Below are 16,339 nucleotides of genomic sequence, written 5' to 3' on the forward strand. Positions count from 1 at the left end.
AAAAAAAAGGAATAAAACTTTAAAAAAACTTAAAACCCTCATCATCTTTCAGGTATTTTAATGTGCCTTTATAAACTAAACACATTCCTTATGACGTTGTATTTAATAATCGCCTTTGACTTCGAGTACAAAAATTATGTCACCTTATGTAATTCTTAGTGAGGAACACACAAGAAAAGTCATAACTTTTTTTCTTCTTAGATTTGAGGTTTAAGATGATTCTGTAAGGGAGAAAGAGAACAGAACTAACCTCATTAAAAACGGGAAGTCTCCACACATTAATTTTAGTCTTCCTGATAGCACGCAACTTGCATGTTGCAAATTATCTGCTACGTATCATGCACAGACATCCCAAATTCCGAATTCGGCAGGAGTATCTCTGGAAAATATGGCTGCGAGGGCGTGGGTGTTATGCTTTTCCTCCCAGGGATCAGGCGGAGGCACTAACTGGTCCAGTCATGACAGGACTCAGCATCCTAGCCCAAGAGATCTGACTAAACCTTGGGCCTCTGGCCCGGAGTACGTGGGAGGGGAGTAAGCCCCGGCTCAGTGGGACCCGCAAAATCTCGGGGGCCGAAAGACTAGGCCACCCGTTCGGGCTGCTGCTGAGACCGGAAAGGGGCTGGGACCTTCCGGTCCCCCCGGGCCGCAGCCGGCTGGCTCAGTACCCCCGCAACCCTAGATTATGTCCGACGTGGCGCCCACGCGGCGCCACCTCAGCGCCGGCCGTCAGCGGGGACGAGGACACAGAAAGCGAAGCCGGCCTGGCACACTAGCGCCCGGCCCGGCGGTACCTGGAGCCGCAGCCCACGGGCCTCAGCGGCCTTGACGCGCACGCAGCTCCGCCCAGTGCCGCTCGCGGTAGGGGCGGGACAGCTGAGCTGGCCCGAGCGGATTCGCCCAGGTTTGGCTGGGGGCGGAGCCTCCCCTCCTAGCTACGACTAGCCCCTCCCCGTCTCCCCGCCCCTGGGGCCCGCAGGAAATAGGGGCGGGCCCCGGGGCCTAGTGTGGCGGGAGGAGGAGCAGGGATGCGGTGGAGTGCAGAGTCCGGGAGGGCCTGACTGCGGGGGAATGAAGCCTCCGCCTTCTCGGGCAGAAGCTTTTAAATACGGGTTCGGCCCGGGACTCTGGGTGCAGTGCTTGGCAGCCTGAGGGAGGGGCGTGCGGTGAGGGGAGGTCAGGCGGAGCAGAGCGAGAGTGAAGAAGCTGCGGCAGCGCGGCGGGTAGCGAGGAGCTGTCCGAGCCGTCGGGATAGGAGGGGCCGCTGCGCTTGGTGTCTGGAAGTGGGTAAGCGCCTTGCCCGGGCTCGCCCCGCCGCCCCGTCGGGAAAGTCCCGGGTCCCGGCGGGATGTGCAGGGAGCGGGGCGGGGGAGTGCGCGCTGCTCTTGGTCGCGCTGTGCGCTCGGTCCAGGGCTCCCCAGTCTCAACGACCCTGGTCTCCTTTGGGCTCAGGGTGGGAATCGCCTTTTGGTCCTCTGCCCTGAGGATGGAATAGCTTGAGCTTTTTATTCTACACTCGCGAGTCTTCCAGCCGCTTCTCTTTCTGCTTTTCCTCACTTTCTGGCTTGAAACAAATGAGATTTCCCCAGAAAGCCAAACGTCCACCTAAGGAAGTCGTCCTCTGGTTAGGGACCCCATTTTGATCTCAGAGTCATAGTCTTTTGTTTGTGTTTAGTCTGTTCACCTGGGGAGCTGCTTGCTTTCCTTCTGTCACTAGCCTTAAGAAACTACAACGAAAACGAAGCTAGAAAGCCCTTTTGAGGGCGAAATCCTATCTATCCCACGATAGACATTCTATCGTGACATCTGCATGGGCTGTCCTGGAATCCATTGTTGGCAGCCACACCGTATAGTTGCTTTATTTCATGTCGGGGAAGGCCTCCTTGGGTGCTTCAGGAGATAATGTTTTTGTGAGACCTTGAAAAATCATACTTATATATAGGAAGATAGCTGACTAGGCTTGAATATTCTGGTATATAGAAAGGAGGGATTCACTGCTAGGGAGCTTTTCACGGATATACAGAGGAGTAGCTGTCCATTGACTGCCCTCAAAGACACAGTGAGTCTTTGAGTTTCTTCAAACCCCCTAAGAAATGGAGAACAGTAGTCTGGTCTGTTTCTTCAGGGAGGTTCTGGAAATGAAAGAGCTTACTGTCTGTTCTGAGATGTGCTTGTTAGTACCCAGCATCTAGTTTAAGGTAAGTGGTAGACAGTCCTGATTGAAAGGATCTCATTTCTTCTCCCATTGCTGTACTCCTTTCTGGGACATAAAATCTGTGACTAATGAGCATACTTCATCTTCCCTCTTATTACTTTCATAGCTTTATATGATGCCCTTTAAATACAATGTTAACATTGCCTTTCTCACTGAAGAAATATTTTTCTTGGGTCAGGCATCTGTTAGTACTTAATTTTTGGAAATGACTAAGGTTGATGTGTGTGTGTGTGTGTGTGTGTGTGTGTGTGTGTGTGTGTGAAGTTGATGTATCCAACTATAACGTCCATTGCCTTAGCTACTGGATAATTATGCAGGGTATACTGAAGCGATTATATTCAGCTTAGATTGTAATAGGACCTTCGATATTTGTTAGCCACATCTTCTAGGTTGAAGTATTGATCTGAATTGATAAAATTTTAGGTGAAGAGTAGTTTTGGAACAGCCTAGTTTATTGAGATTTTCCCAAAATACAGAGGTAAAAGCTCATTTCAAATTGATACATTCAGTAAGCAAACATTCCCATTTCCCTGACAGCACAATAGAAGGTCAGAAAGTACACAAAAGTAGAAATGGAATATGGAATCAGAAGACATCTGTGTCAGCCACAGTATATCACTAACACTGTATCAAGCTCCATAATAAAGTTTATTGAAGATTTTATTAAAACTTTCAAGTGACCATTAATGGAGACTTGCACAGATTCTACATCTAGCTTCTTTAGTAATTTCCCCATTGTCATCTACAAGCCATGCTTCATATGAAATAGCAATGCAGGGTTACCCAAAACACATGTAGTTCTATAATATAGGCCCATCAATAGTTTACCCCAGCTGCTGTATGTAAGGCATGGTGAATACAGCCTGGCAATCAAGGTGGATAAGAAGTAACTCTGGAAAGGCATGAAATTCTACATAAAAAAGAGGATGATAGAATTCTGGACAATTTCAGCAAAGATACAATGATTAACCATCTGAGCTAAAGCTATTCAGCTAACAGTCTTCATCTCAGACAGGCTCTCATGGAGAGCTACTCATTCATTCAGTTAGTATTTATTGAGAGCCTACTGTTCTAAGTGCTGAGGTAACAGCAGCAGATAGGAACTGTTAGCCTAGGAGCGTGTTATTAAACTGTGAGCTCCTTGAACCCAAGAGTTGCATCATGTAGACATTCAATCTAGGTTTATATAATAATGTTAACAGAGCCTGTTCTGGTTGAGATTGAGGGCATAGGATGCCCTAATAACCTGTTGGCTATGGGATTAAATGGTAACCCCAAAACATCCTCTGGTCCAAAAATATTTTGAAATTCTTTTTGTGTATTCTAGATATACCGGTTGTGATTAGAGAGGCTGGCTAGCTGTTCAGTAAGGGAGTTACAGTGTGATAGTTCTTTAGGTTCATCACAGTTCAGAACTTGATCTTCTGCCTTGCAAATCTGGAAGGTAGATTTATTTTTTCCTCCATGGACCCAGAGTTAATGAGGCTTTAGATGTTAACTTACAATGATTAAACTCATAAAAGACTAATGGATACACTAGAATGAAACTTTGGTATTAGAGTGGGGAAATTTTATTACAGTGCCTGGAATTCTTATGTCTCAAATCTGGGTCATCCCTTGCTAGTGTTATCCTGGGAATCTGAATTCATAAGGGAGAGTGGAATCAGAGCCAAGAATCTAAGGAGAACATTCCATCCAGGCATTGGGAAAGCCTATTCTTGCCCCACCTCTGTGCAACCAGAACACTTCTGACTTCCAGATTCTGTGTCATTCTTCTCTAGACAGTGTTGAAATAAACACCACGTCATTCTTGTTCTTAACTCCCTCTTTCCAGGCTACAGGCTGATCCTCCTTTTTATTTTCCTTCAGTGGAATTTATTAGATTTTAGCTGCACTAATGCCATTGATTGTCATGGCTACTTTCAACTATGTTACTTTAACTTGTTAAATTATAGTCTCCTTAATGTCATGGACATGCTTCCCTGAAAGGGGCACTCGAGACCCACTTTCATTTCTACCCTATGAGACAGTTATTACCTCTGGGGACCTGGCTGTCTTAGTTGGTAGAGCACGCAACTCTTGATCTCAGGGTTGTAAATTCAAGCCCACGTTGAATGTAGAGATTACTTAAAGATAAAAAAAATTACGGAGCCTGGATGGCTCAGTCAGTTAAGCATCTGACTTTGGCTCAGGTTGTGATCTCACGGTTCATGAGTTCGAGCCATGCATCTGGCTCTTTGCTGTCAGCACAGAGCCCACTTGGGATCCTCTGTCTCCCTCCCTATCTGCCCCTGCCCTGCTCAGTGCATGCTTCTCTCTCTAAAATAAATAATAAAAAATAAATAAAATTAAAGAGACAGTTATTACCTCTTACCACTTCTTAATACCCATATTTTTATCCAGCTAGGCAGATCTCACTTCTCTGGACTCCTTTCTGTATATGAGTCCTTATTTATTCCTTTTTTTTTTTCATCTGGAATGCCCTCCCCCACTTCCCATTTCTTTCTATATCCTACTTACTCTTTTTTTTTTTTAAGTTTTTATTTATTTATGTTGAGAGAGAGAGAGAGAGGAAGCAGGGGAGGGACAGAGAGAGGGAGAGAGAATCCCAAGCAGGCTCTACACTATCAGCACAGAGCCTGATGTGGGGCTGGAACTCATGAACCATGAGATCATGAAATCAAGATCATGAGATCATGAAATCAAGAGCCAGACGCCCAACTGACTGAGCTACCCAGGTACCCCTGTCTTTTTTTTTGTTTTTTAATGTTTTTTAAATGTTTATCCATTTTTGAGAGAGAGAGAGAGAGAGGACACGCACACACACACACACACACACACACCCTCCCCCCCCACACAGACATGAGTGTGAGTAGGCGTAGAGAGAGAGGGAGACAGAAACCCAAGCCAACTAACTCCATTGTCAGCACAGAGCCCAGATCAGGGCTTGAACTCACAAACTGTGAGATCATGACCTGAGCCAAAATAAAGAGTCAGATACTTAATGACTGAGCCATCCTGGTGCCCACTATATCCTACTTACTCTTTAGGCCAAGCTTAGATTCTGCATTTCCCTGATGTAGATACCTTCTTATTTTGATTCTCCCCCGCGCGCCTCCCCTGCTTTGGACTTTAGCATTCATTTTGTCATTTAATTGATTATACTGCCTTGTATGTTACTTGGGTGCTATTAACTCCTTTTCATCTTTTAAGTCAGCTTAAGAGTCACCTTCTCACATTAAAAAATTAATAAAACAAAATTAAAAAAGGGCAGTTGGGTGGCTCAGTTGGTTGAGCATCTGACTTCAGCTGAGGTCATGATCTCACCGTTCCTGGGTTTGAGGCCTATATAGGGGTCGGCACAAAGCCCACTTCAGATCCTCTGTCCCCACCCCACCCCTCCTCCAATTGCACATGCTGTCTCTCAAAAACAAATAAACCTTGGGGCGCCTGGGTGGCTCAGTCGGTTAAGCGTCCGACTTCAGCTCAGGTCACGATCTCGTGGTCCGCGAGTTCGAGTCCCGCGTCGGGCTCTGGGCTGATGGCTCGGAGCCTGGAGCCTGCTTCAGATTCTGTGTCTCCCTCTCTCTCTGCCCCTCCCCCGTTCATGCTCTGTCTCTCTCTGTCTCAAAAATAAATAAACGTTAAAAAAAAATTTAAAAAAACAAAAAACAAATAAACCTTAAAAAAAAAGTCATCTTCTAAAGTCCTTCTTTAACTTACCCTATCTAAAGTAGTTCTTTCCCCATAGATAGTGTCTCTGTCTCTCGCCTACCAGTTTATTGCCTTTATATGGAATTATCACAACTGCCATTATTTTGTTTTATAGAATATAACTATGTAAGAGTAGGAACTGTACCTGTCCTGTTCACTAGTGTATCCACAGTACATAGAACAATAGTGGCTGTAACATAGAAAGGTGTTTAATAAATGTTTTTCAATTGAATTTTTCCCTAAATAAATTGTTAAATTCTTGAATGTCAGGACCTGTGTCTGTGGCCAGATTCTCTGCTGTGCCCACACGGTAGACCCTTATATTGGGAATATGAATTTTTCATGAAGGAGAACAAGGGACTAGGCCTGAAGCAAGTTGAAGCAATATTTCTGAAACTGGATGCCAAGCCGTTTCTACTGTAGGGATACAGACAGTGGCAGTGAATGCCAGAGACACATCTTTGGTAAGCCTGTTCCAGGCTCGGCTGTCCCACAGGTGAGAGCTTTTCAGAACATTCCCCTAACCTTTAGCCACTTGGCAGTCCCAGTGCAGTCTTTTCCTCCTAGCAATTTCTCTGTCTCCTTGTGTACAGGGCACTTGAGGCCTGGAGAGTAGTAAAAGGCAGAACTGAAGAGTAGAAGAAGGGTGAAGAAATGAAAGATGAATGGTTGCCAGAAGTAAATCTTGTCAGGCTTAGTATTTTTCTTGGGGTGAGTTTTGGAACCATGAAAGTTTAATAGGAATATCATGTGTGTGTGACTTCACAGGTGATAGTAGGGAACTCTTAACTCATTTATTTAGATTATTTTTTGAAAAACCAGTATACATAGTATGGTAGCAGTTTATTTGTGAAAGAGGGAGAGAGTGAGTGAGGGAGGGAGGGGCAGAGAGAGGGAGAGAGGGAGAGAGAATCCCAAGCAGCCTCTGCACTGTCAGCACAGAGCCCAAATCAGGGCTCAAACTCACAAACTATGAGATCATGACCTGAGCCGAAATAAAGAGTCAGACACTTAATGACTGAGCCACCGAGGTACCACCCCCCTCTCATTTATTTAGGTTATAAAAGAGAAAATCTACCAGGGGCACCTGGCTAGCTCAGTTGGTAGAGTATGTGACTCTTGATCTCAGGGTCATGAGTTCAAGACCCACGTTGGGCATGGATCCTAGTTAAAAAATAATGAATAAATATGGGGCACCTGGGTGGCTCAGTCGGTTGGGCATCCAACTTTGGCTTGTGTCATTATCTCACCATTCGTAGATTTGAGCCCTGCATCAGGCTCTGTGCTGATAGCTCAGAGCCTGGAGCCTACTTCAGATTCTGTGTCCCGAACCATGAGATCATGACCTGAGCCGAAGTCAGACTCTCAATTGACTGAGCCACCCAGGCGCCCCAAGAAGGGATTATTAGAATATATATTTGTATTCACTTGTACTGTATAAGAAATACTGGAAGGAGACACAAATAACTAATAAAAGGGTTGCTGGTAGAAGCAAAGTAGTGGGTAGCAAAGTAGATAGGAATGAGGTAGACATGAGGCTTCTTACTATATACCTTGTTATATAGATTTAATTTGAACCATATGTATTTATTACCTATTCAAAGCAAAAAATAAATTTAAAAATGTTTTTTGTATGTGTATCACTAAGAATATTGCTTTCTTTTGTAGAATCAATAGATTCCAAGTTTTGCTCATATTTACTGTTTTACCAAATTTCTGTTCTTTTTAAAGTTTTTTAGGGCCACTTAAGTGGCTCAGTTGGTTAAGAGTCCGACTCTTGATTTTGGCTCAGTTCGTGATCTCATAGACTGAGCCCCACGTCCAGCTCCATGCTAGGTGTGCAGCCTGCTTAGGATTCTCTCTCTCTGACCCTCCTCTGCTCATGCCTTCGTGCACTCCCTCTCTCAAAATAAACATTTTTTAAAAAATAAAGTTTTTTAAAGGTCATTAGAGATAGACTCTGAGTTGATATCTTCTAAACATGGCCCCTGAAGATTGATTTATAAACGAGATTGTGTCTTTTTTTTAAGTTAATATTTTGGCAATTTGCAAAGCTCAGCTTTAATTGTTTTGTGTTTTTGGTTTTTTTTTTTATATATGAAATTTATGGTCAAATTGGTTTCTGTACAACACCCAGTGCTCATCCCAACAGGTGCCCTCCTCAATGACCATCACCCACTTTCCCCTCCCTCCCACCTCCCATCAACCCTCAGTTTATTCTCAGTTTTTAAGAGTCTCTTCTGGTTTGGCTCCCTCCCTCTCTCACCTTTTTTTTTTCCTTCCCTTACCCTCCCCCAGGGTCTTCTGTTAAGTTTCTCAGGATCCACATAAGAGTGAAAACATATGGTATTTGTCTTTCTCTGTATGCCTTATTTCACTTAGCATAACACTCTCCAGTTCCATTCATGTTGCTACAAAAGGCCATATTTCATTCGTTCTCATTGCCAAGTAGTATTCCGTTGTATATATAAACCACAATTTCTTTATCCATTCATCAGTTGAGGGACATTTAGGCTTTTTCCATAATTTGGCTGTTGTTGAAAGTGCTGCTATAAACATTCAGGATACTTGTATTGGTTGTTCAGCTTATTCTCTTCCAATAAGGAAATGTACCCAGAAAACCAGCAATTAAAACATTGTTTGATTATAGATTTAGATTGAAGAGAGTTGGATCATCTTAATTATGTAGTTTGTGTATCTTTTTTCACGATAGGGTTGTACTTGCCCATCATTATAATGAGATCAGCCTTCCATAGTACCTTCTCTGATCCATGCAGGAGTATACTAACAAATTCTTAAGTTCTCTGATTACCATTTTCCTTCTCCTTGGAATCGGTGAATGGGTTAGATTAGATGATGCCAGAGGTCTTGGCAAGGACTAAAATTCTAAGAATCTGATCAGTTTGACAGTTCTTGTTCTCTTTATAATGAATTAACTGACATTCTTATATGTAAATCAGTACCTTTGTCATTTTGATTAGTGTGAATCAATTCACCTAAATGGCTTTTGAAAACCCATCAAAGTCTGTGTAACAGCTTTGGTAACTACAGAATTACTTTCCTTTAACCATCTCATAGTTTCTGATTAAAGTTGAAATGGAGTTTAAGATCATTGTCAAATACCTAAAAATAAACTGCTGAAGCCAAAATATATAGGGAATATGACCACAGAAACCAATTCTGGACTTTCAGACTAATCTTATTATCTGTCATGTTTCTTAATATCTGTCATGTTAGTCTAAACCTGCCATAAGGCTGACCTTTGTAAACCAGCATTTATTTAAGTGAGAATTGCATTGGTGTGTTTACCCTTGAATTTTCCCTCAGCAATCAAAGTTCCCCTGGTGTAGTAGAGGTCTAAGTAAGGTTTTGTTTTGCTTCTTGAATTTCTAATTATTAGATCATTATAACCTTTGTGGCACTTCAGTAATATCAGTTATATTTTTTTCCATGTTTGATGCTAATGCAGCCGAGAACGAACTAGGTCATCCAACTGGAAGGTTACGTATTATCACTGTTTTAATAATGCTTAATGAGTGTGAATGCAGGAAATATTTCCAGATATTTGTCACCTTGACAGTTTTTATAAAGTGTGATAAATGTGCAGTGTGATTTCTTTAAATTTTCTGTTTTCAATAGAATAGTCTTACCGCTTTCCTTCTAGTTCAATCATGTTTGAAATTAAGAAGATTTGTTGCATTGGTGCGGGCTATGTTGGAGGACCTACATGTAGTGTCATTGCTCATATGTGCCCTGAAATCAGGGTAACGGTTGTTGATGTCAATGAATCAAGAATCAATGCATGGAACTCTCCTACTCTCCCTATTTATGAGGTAAAACCATACTAAACAACTCTTTGTTCTTATGTTCTTTGTTTTCTTACTGTTTTTGTTAAATAAATTACTATTAATGTAGAAATCTATGACTACAGCTGATAAGAAACTAAGTGAGAAATCTAGGTCCACAGTGTTATGGACATTACAATTATAGTTATGTCAAGTATGCCCAGGGAAAATGGGAGGAAATATATTAGAATATTAATAATGGTTGTATTAGTGCAATGAGAATGTGGGTAATTTTTTTCTCTCGTCTTTTTTCTCATTTTGTCTGTTAATATGGTTACCATATTGTAAATAGTAAAATTTTAAAAGGGTATTCTATAAAATTAAAATGGTAGAACTGTGGATGTTTATAATATTAATTCATGTAAGTCTATTATATTTGGGTGTTATTGTACTTAGGTAAACCGTGGGTGGATAAATGATGTCTTTTATATCTAGTACCTAGTATCACAAATTTGTTTAATTGAAATTTCAAAACTTCTGTGAATTTAGATAGTGTATAGTTAGGAAAATATGCTTCTATTTTATTAAGCTATGTGGATCCCATTTTTTAAAATTTCACTGTAAAATGAGTTCATGAATATTATGCTTTTGAAACCCAGCAGAGAAGCATTTGAGAATTTGATGGTAGCATTTTCTTCCCAACATTAATATATTCTCCTTTTTTCCTTCAGGAAAACTTTGTTATTTGTAAGATTGTTATCAACCATAGTCTTTAAATGTATTAGTCCTTTGGAAGGGAAGTCTCAACCAGGTTTATAGGCATATGAAATATAGAAATCCATGAAAAAGCACCCACAGAATAGTAGCTACCCAACATCATGGATTTAATCCTATCGGAATCACACTTAGAACAAAAAAGCAAACCTCTGAATTGTGCCTTCTGTTTGTGCTTTACCCTTTCTTTTTCTACCGAATGAACTACCCATAATAGTTCTATAAGTACTTTAGTGCTGTAGCATTTCTTTCCCTGTTATGACATTACTACTATATTTGGCTTTGGAAAATTTTAAAAAACATTTTGGAAACATAAGAGTTTTAGAATTCTGATAACCATAAAAGGGCTGCAAATCATTTGAAACCCATATTTGTACCCAATCATTCAGTAATCAGTTCTGCCAGCAGCGTACTCTAGTTTTCAGAAACAAAGGGCACCCGTCAGAATGGCTAAAATTACTACTACTGACAATATTAAGAGTCAACAAGGATTTAGAGCAATTGGACGTTTATACATTGCTGGTCAGAATGTAGACTGGTATAGCCACTTTCAAAACTGCTTGGCAGTATTTACTAAAACTGAAAATATGCAGAGTCTGACCCAGCAAATCCACTTGTTGGTGTATATCCAATAGAAATGCGTACATATGTGTGGCCAAAAGACAGATATTAACAGTGCTATTCATAATAGCCCCAAATGGGAAGCAGCCTAAATGTTAATCAGTGTTGGAATGGATACACAAATTATAGCATAATCCTGCAATAAAATACTATACTGCACTGAAAATCAATGAAACTACTCCTACATGCAGGAATATGGTTTGAGGTACCTGGGTGGCCCAGTCAGTTAAGCATCCGACTCTTGGTTTTGGCTTGGGTCATTGTCTCCCGGTTTGTGAGATCGAGCCCTGCACTGGGCTCTGTGCTGCCAGTGCAGAGCCTGCTTGGGATTCTCTCTCCCATCTCTCTCTGACCCTGTCTCACTCACACGTGCTCTCTCCCTCTCTCACAAAATAAATAAACTTTAAAAAATTTAAGAAAGGATATGGTTAACTTCTCCCAAAGTGTTGTGTTGCCAGACACAAAGTAGTACATACTGTATAATTTCATTTGCATAAAATTTAAATATAAGCAAATTAATCTCTGATTATAGAATTCAGCATGATTATAATTTGAGCAGTGGTAGTGACTAGAAGAGGGCACAGGCATACTGCAGGTTCTGATTTACAGTTAATGTTATAATTCTCATTATAAATAGTGGTTACACAAGTGTGTTCAGTTGTGAAAATTGAGCTATATACTTTTCTATACTAATATATATGCATTTTTATGTATTTTGTTTTACTTCAATACAAATTTTATTTAAAAACAAAAAAAAGGTATCCTGAATTAGAAAAAATATAAGCTATCTATAATGTATTGGAATTTGACATTTTTCTTGGAGAAAACAAAAAAATGAGTTGGCCAGGCATATTTCATGGCCAGATTCTTATTGTAGATGTTACTATTTATATTAATTGAAATCTGAAACTCTTCTTCCTAAGACTTCAGTGCTTGAAATTTAAAATAGGGGCACTTGACTGGCTCAGTTGGTAGAGCATCTGACTTCTCATCTTGAGGTCAGGAGTTCGAGCCCCATGTTGAGCATAAGCCTTCTTTAAAAAAAAAAAAAAAAGTATGTTGTACATTGACACTGAATCCAGTTGGGATATATAGTTAGATTGAGAGAGTTAAGATCTAAAATTATTTCTTTTCCATATCATACTTGTTTTTTCTCAATAACCTTTTATAAACAAAGAAACAAGCATTTATTATTTTTGTGCTTTTATTTTGTAGATAAAGTTTTTCTTCTTTAAATCTCTTTACAAAGAATATAAAGGATTTGAAAGTCTAGCTAGAGGTGCTCATTAGAAACTCATTAGAAGCAATGTCTGAGTTCTCAAAACCTTGAAATCTCATAATTGTATTGGCTTAAGTTTTATTTTTATGTCATTTTCTAAAAAATCCATTTATTTATTTTGAGAGAAAGAGAGCACGCATGTGCGTGGGGGAGGGATAGACAGAGAGGGAGAGAGAGATTCCTAAGCAGGCTCCGTGCTGTCAGTGCAGAGCCCCACACCAGGCTCGATCTCACAAACTGTGAGATCATGACCTGAGCTGAAACCAAGAATCAAACGCTTAACCAACTGAGCTATCCAGGTGCCTTTTTTATGTCATTTTAATATGTCTATTCCAGAAAATTAGATGATACCATAAGCAGCTATTTTAGTTCTGTGCTATTTAGTGTAGCCTACAAAAGAAATGAAATCTTTTTCCAAAATCCACTGGTTTTGGAGGTTAAAAACATGACACTGCTACTTTAAAATTCTAGAAGGAATTGTCTCAGCAAGTAGAATGATTTTCCTCTTAGCAAGTGAATGACTTCAGGCTTTCTTAGACATCAGTTAAAAGATGCTCACTTAAGGAATTTATAAATCAGAAAATAAAGGTGATTACTGTAAGTTGTGTTTAAAAAAAAAGCAACAACAACTTGGGGAATGAATTGTGTGACCCAATTTTCCATTTTTAAAGATATATTAGGCCTTTGTTCTGTTTTTATTTCTTTATTTTATGTTGTAAAATTATGTATTCCTATACATTTTCTTGGCCATATTGGAGATGTAAAATGTTACGTGAAATGTCAAACAGGAAGAATTATAAAAGAAGAAAAAACAAATGGCGGGTTTAACTGGAATTCACAATGCTCTCTGAATTGCTTTATTGAGTAGCTTATATTTGTTGTTACTAGTTGTAACTTTATACTTACCTACCTTGGACAAGGCAAAAGAATACTTTTATGTCCAGAGCAGCCTTGAACACCTTTGTAATCACCTTGCTGTTGTAAATCTTTATCCTATAATGCATTTAAAAACCAATGACCAAATAAATACTTGTTTTCAAGGATAATTATAAAAATCTGTGGCATTGATTTTTCATTATAAATACTATGTTTTCAGGTCAGAAGTCTCTAATTGTGACTACTGTTTAACTCATGGTCACTGATAGAGAAATACTACAATATGTAATTATAGCATTTAATATGCCCCTTTGAGTACCCAGTCTCCTTGAGAGTTGTTCTGCCATCACTCCATCTACTCTGAGACTAACTAATTAGAGAAATATTTAGAAGGAAAAATGATAGGACTTGATTGTTGATCATAAAAGAAGGATGAAGGGGACATGTGGGTGGCTCAGTTGGTTAAGGTCTGACTCTTGATTTTGGCTCAGATCATGATCTCACGGTTTATGGGGTTGGCATGGAGCCTGCTTGGGATTCTCTCTCTCTCTCTCTCTCTCTCTCTCTCTCTCTCTCTCTGTCCCCCCCCCCCCCCCAGCCAAATAAATAAAAAGCCTTAAAAATACTTTCTTAAAGAAAGGTGAAGGAGAGGAAGGAATCAAGAATAATATCCAGGTTTCCAATTTGGATGACAGGTGCATGATTGTGCTACTAATTGAGTTCAAGAATGCAGGATGTTGCGGAGGATAGTGGGAGATAAAATGGCAAGTTCTGTTTTGTCCTACTTAGTTATAGAGGCTTTGGGAAATCCAAGTAGAGATGTTCAGGAGGCAGTTGGATATGTATCAGAAGTTTAGGCAAATGATTCAGGGCTGGAAGTGTAAAGTTAGGAATGTACAGGTAGTAGTTGAAATCAGAGTAATTGAACTCTCCCAAGAAGAGTCTGTAGAGAGAACAGAGCATTAGTCAAGAACAGAACCCAGGAAAACGGTAATGTTTGATGGTAGGTGGAGAAGAAAATGCCATAGAGAAGCAATGAAGAGTAGTTCATCGAAGGTGAACCAAAATCAGAAGAGTTTTAGTAGTGCAAGCCCCTATAAAGATGTACAGTTGACCCTGTGGGGGTGTGGGGCGTTGACCCTATTTTGTATACTGCATTCTTAAAGTAAACTACAGAAAAGAAAGTGTTATTAAGAAAATCATAAAAGGGGCACGTGGGTGGCTCATTCGGTTAAATGTCCGACTTTTGGGCTCAGCATGACCTGATCTCATGTCATGATCTCATGGTTCCTGTGTTCAGTCCCTGTGTTGGGCTCTGCGCTGACAAATGTGGAGCCTGCTTGGGATTCTCTGTCTTTCTCTCTGTGCCTCCCCTGCTCACTCTCTCTCTCTCTCTCAAAATAAATAAATATTAAAAAAAAATCATAAGAGGAAATACATTGACAATATGGTACTATATTCATTGAAAAAAAATTCACATATAAGCAGACTGGTGCAGTTCAAATATGTGTTGTAATGTAATTCTGTACACTTAGATTATCTCATATGACTGGTAAACTGTGTGTACAACTCCTTCTTTTTTCTTTTTAGCCAGGGCTAAAAGAAGTGGTAGAATCCTGCCGAGGAAAAAATCTATTTTTTTCTACCGATATTGATGATGCCATTAAAGAAGCTGATCTTGTATTTATTTCTGTAAGTATTTTCTTTTGCTGTGTGAGGTTTTTTAAAAATTTCTTTTTAATGTTTATTTATTTTTGAGAGAGAGAGAGAGAGACAGAGTGTGAGTGGGGAAGGGGCAGAGAGAGAGAGACACACAGAATCTGAAGCAGGCTCCAGGCTCTGAGCTGTCTGCACAGAGCCCAACACGGGCTCAAACCCCACAAGCCATGAGATCATAACCTGAGCCAGAGTGGGACACTGAACCGACTGAGCCACCCAGACGCCCCTTGCTATGTGAGTTTTAATGCATTATTGTCTACATAGAAGTTTTATTGTGTTTTAATAGTAATCCGTTGGTATTAATCCACATCATCGCTTAGTATAGAGTCCAGTTGAATTTAGGTTGTCATTTTGTCCAACACTTCACCATACCCCATAATCATCTGGTCAAATGCATCACTTCCAATCACTGAACAAATAATTGGAGAAAGTTCTAGTCTGGGATCTAGAGTTAGGAAGTGTTGGTAACGTATGAGCCCATGTGGTAATAGTGTATGTATGTCATCATTTCTTGTTTGAACCACTGCTTGGTAGAGGTGAGGTAAAGAGAACCAGGTAAAGTGTGTGTGCAAACTTATGGGACTCTCCTTTCTAGATGACTTATAATTGTTCCAGAAGTCATTTTATTATTATTTTTTATTTTAAAGAGAGAGAGAATGTGTGCATTTAAGTTTATATTTATTTATTTTGAGAACGAAAAAGAGCGCATGAGCGTGCGCTGGGGAGGGGCAGAGAGAGGAGAAAGAATCCCAGTCAGGCTCCATGCTAATCAGTGCAGAGTCCAATTAGTGCAGGGCTTGATTCACGAACAGTAAGATCTTGACCTGAGCCAAAATCAAGAGTTGGATGCTTAACCGACTGAGCCACCCAGGTCCCCCTAAGATTTTATTTTTAAGTAATCTCTATACCCAGTGTGGGGCTTGAACTTAACAACCCTGAGATCAGGGGTTGCATGCTCTACCAATTGAGCCAGCCATGCACCCTACCAGAAGTCATTTTTAATTAACTTTTTGGAACTTGGCTTGGGTTGGTTAGGTTACAGGCTAGTCCACAGGTATCTTAGCTCATGATACGACTAGCCTGTTGTACCTTTGTAATGAAAAAATAGAATCAATGCTTAGGAGTAAACTCCGGTAATGTAATATTTGAAGCAAGTATTTTACTTCTTGCTGTTCTGGTAGCCATTTACTCAAATATTCTGTGGCTGATGGTATAGTAATCACCAATTTGTGGCTGAGCTAGGGTGTTACATGACTCAAGACCTTTAGGGCCTTAGAGAATAAAGGGAAAGCCAGTGTTGTAAGCTTTGACTGAGCTCCATGAACTAAGGGAAAGAAATATCATGGGGTCCATAGA

General features: G+C 40.3%; 1 protein-coding gene across 1 annotated transcript in view; it reads left to right on the forward strand.

Moving 5' to 3' along the window:
• The first annotated feature begins 999 nt into the window (after positions 1 to 999).
• Positions 1,000 to 16,339, forward strand: part of UGDH (UDP-glucose 6-dehydrogenase) — a 31,306-nt gene continuing 15,966 nt past the window's right edge. Inside the window, exons 1-3 of the mRNA XM_019413840.2 lie at positions 1,000 to 1,287; positions 9,594 to 9,762; positions 14,855 to 14,956. Coding sequence (XP_019269385.1) covers positions 9,601 to 9,762; positions 14,855 to 14,956 — 264 coding nt within the window. The 5' untranslated portion in view covers positions 1,000 to 1,287; positions 9,594 to 9,600. The remainder of the gene's footprint in view (positions 1,288 to 9,593; positions 9,763 to 14,854; positions 14,957 to 16,339) is intronic.

Source organism: Panthera pardus, unplaced genomic scaffold (assembly GCF_024362965.1).
Source record: "Panthera pardus isolate Hobbes unplaced genomic scaffold, ASM2436296v1 HiC_scaffold_13, whole genome shotgun sequence".
Taxonomy (NCBI): domain Eukaryota; kingdom Metazoa; phylum Chordata; class Mammalia; order Carnivora; family Felidae; genus Panthera; species Panthera pardus.